The following is a 1660-nucleotide window of genomic DNA, read 5'->3' as shown; positions in this document are numbered from 1 at the left end:
GGAGGAGCTCCAGGAGAAAGAAGCCCTCTCCCAATCCCCTTGCTCCAGTTCCTAGGTAAGCTAGAGTATTGTGCATTTGCAGACTTGCCGTGACCTCACAGCCCTTATCAGGCCTTCCTGCCTGGAAGGTTAGCTCTCTTCTCACTTCATCATATAACCTCTTAGCCCTAGCGCGCTGAAATCTTAGCGCTGGATTTTCAAAGCTCAGCAGTGTGGGGTGGTCTGGCTTGTAAAGCAGATTGGGAGAAAAATATACAGGCTTTTGGCAGATTGAAAAGTCTTTGAAAGTAGAATGACGACAGCTAGGCTGGGGGTGAGTTCGAATTCTGCCTGAGACCATTACCTGTAACCCTAGGATAATCTCTCTTTTTTTTTTTTTTTTTTAAATTTTAAACCCTTAACTTCTGTGTATTGACTTATAGGTGGAAGAGTGGTAAGGGTAGGCAATGGGGGTCAAGTGACTTGCCCAGGGTCACACAGCGGGGAAGTGTCTGAGGCCGAATTTGAACCTAGGACCTCCTGTCTCTAGGCCTGGCTCTCAATCCACTGAGCCACCCAGCTGCCCCTCTAGGATAGTCTCTTAATGGCTGTATGCCTGTTTCCACAACTGTAAAAATAGGGATAATAGTGGCGCCTTTCTCCCCTGGCTATTGTGAGGCTCAAAAGGGATAAAATTGGTCATGCGCTTAGCACAGTGCCTGGCACATGGTAAGCGCTTCTTCCTTCCTTCCTCTCTCCCTCTCTCTCGGAGTCAAACAACCAAGTTATCGACTGCAGGTATAGGAGAGGAGGCAGTCCTGCCCAAGTAGGTCTCCCTTAGGGGTTCTATTCGCTCTGGGCGGTGCCGGCAGGGCCGACCCTGCACGAGCCAACGCGAGTTCCCTCCCAACGAATTTCCGCGGTAGCGACCGCATGGAGCGTACAGACAGATAGGGCCCCGGGCGAGCAGCGCCAGGGCACTGCCGTAACGCAATCAGTGAGCGAAACAAGAGAACTGCCTGCCGGGACTTGTAGTTGTAGCCTTTCGCGTTCCCCAATAGACTTCCACCCTGGGGCAAGGCCCCGCCTCTTAGACTCCTCTAAACGGTAGCGTCACTTCCTGTACAGTCGAGAACGCGTCACTTCCGGCGAGTCTAGTGACTTCCTGCCTTCCTCCCTACGGTTCTCTCTTTCGCTGCTTGAACGTCGCCATCATGGGTCGCATGCACGCTCCTGGGTGAGCGGCGAGGGCCGGGCCGGGGACGCTGGGGGGTTGGGGGGGGCAGGGTTCGAGAGCTAGGGGTGCAGGACGGGTTATTGGAGTCTGGACCTGGCCTCATCCCAAACATTTCTGTTTCTTCAGGAAGGGCCTGTCCCAGTCGGCTCTGCCGTACCGTCGCAGCGTGCCCACGGTGAGGGGCTGGCCCGGTCTGGGGATGGGGTGGGGTGGGGGGGTACCGCGGCGGGCGAGGTCGGGGTGGGCTGGGGAGGAGGAGAAGGAGGGGGCTGCAGTGGGGGCCTTGGCCCGTTCATCTTGAGCTTCTTCTCCCTGCCGGCCGCAGTGGCTGAAGCTCACCTCAGACGACGTGAAGGAGCAGATATACAAGCTGGCCAAGAAGGGCCTGACGCCCTCCCAAATCGGTGAGTTGGGGGAGCCTGCGGCCTGCCCTGCGCCTTGCAG

General features: G+C 56.5%; 1 protein-coding gene across 1 annotated transcript in view; it reads left to right on the top strand.

Annotated features, from left to right (window-relative positions):
- The first annotated feature begins 1132 nt into the window (after positions 1-1132).
- The window catches only part of LOC123248699 (40S ribosomal protein S13), an 8142-nt gene continuing 7614 nt past the window's right edge, over positions 1133-1660 (top strand). The window contains exons 1-3 of the mRNA XM_044677555.1: positions 1133-1216; positions 1343-1391; positions 1542-1620. Of these exons, the coding sequence (XP_044533490.1) occupies positions 1194-1216; positions 1343-1391; positions 1542-1620 (151 nt within the window). The 5' untranslated portion in view covers positions 1133-1193. The remainder of the gene's footprint in view (positions 1217-1342; positions 1392-1541; positions 1621-1660) is intronic.

Source organism: Gracilinanus agilis, chromosome 5 (genome assembly GCF_016433145.1).
Source record: "Gracilinanus agilis isolate LMUSP501 chromosome 5, AgileGrace, whole genome shotgun sequence".
In the NCBI taxonomy this organism is placed as follows: domain Eukaryota; kingdom Metazoa; phylum Chordata; class Mammalia; order Didelphimorphia; family Didelphidae; genus Gracilinanus; species Gracilinanus agilis.
Note: the sequence above shows the minus strand (reverse complement) of the source record. Positions and strands in the feature narration are given on the sequence as shown.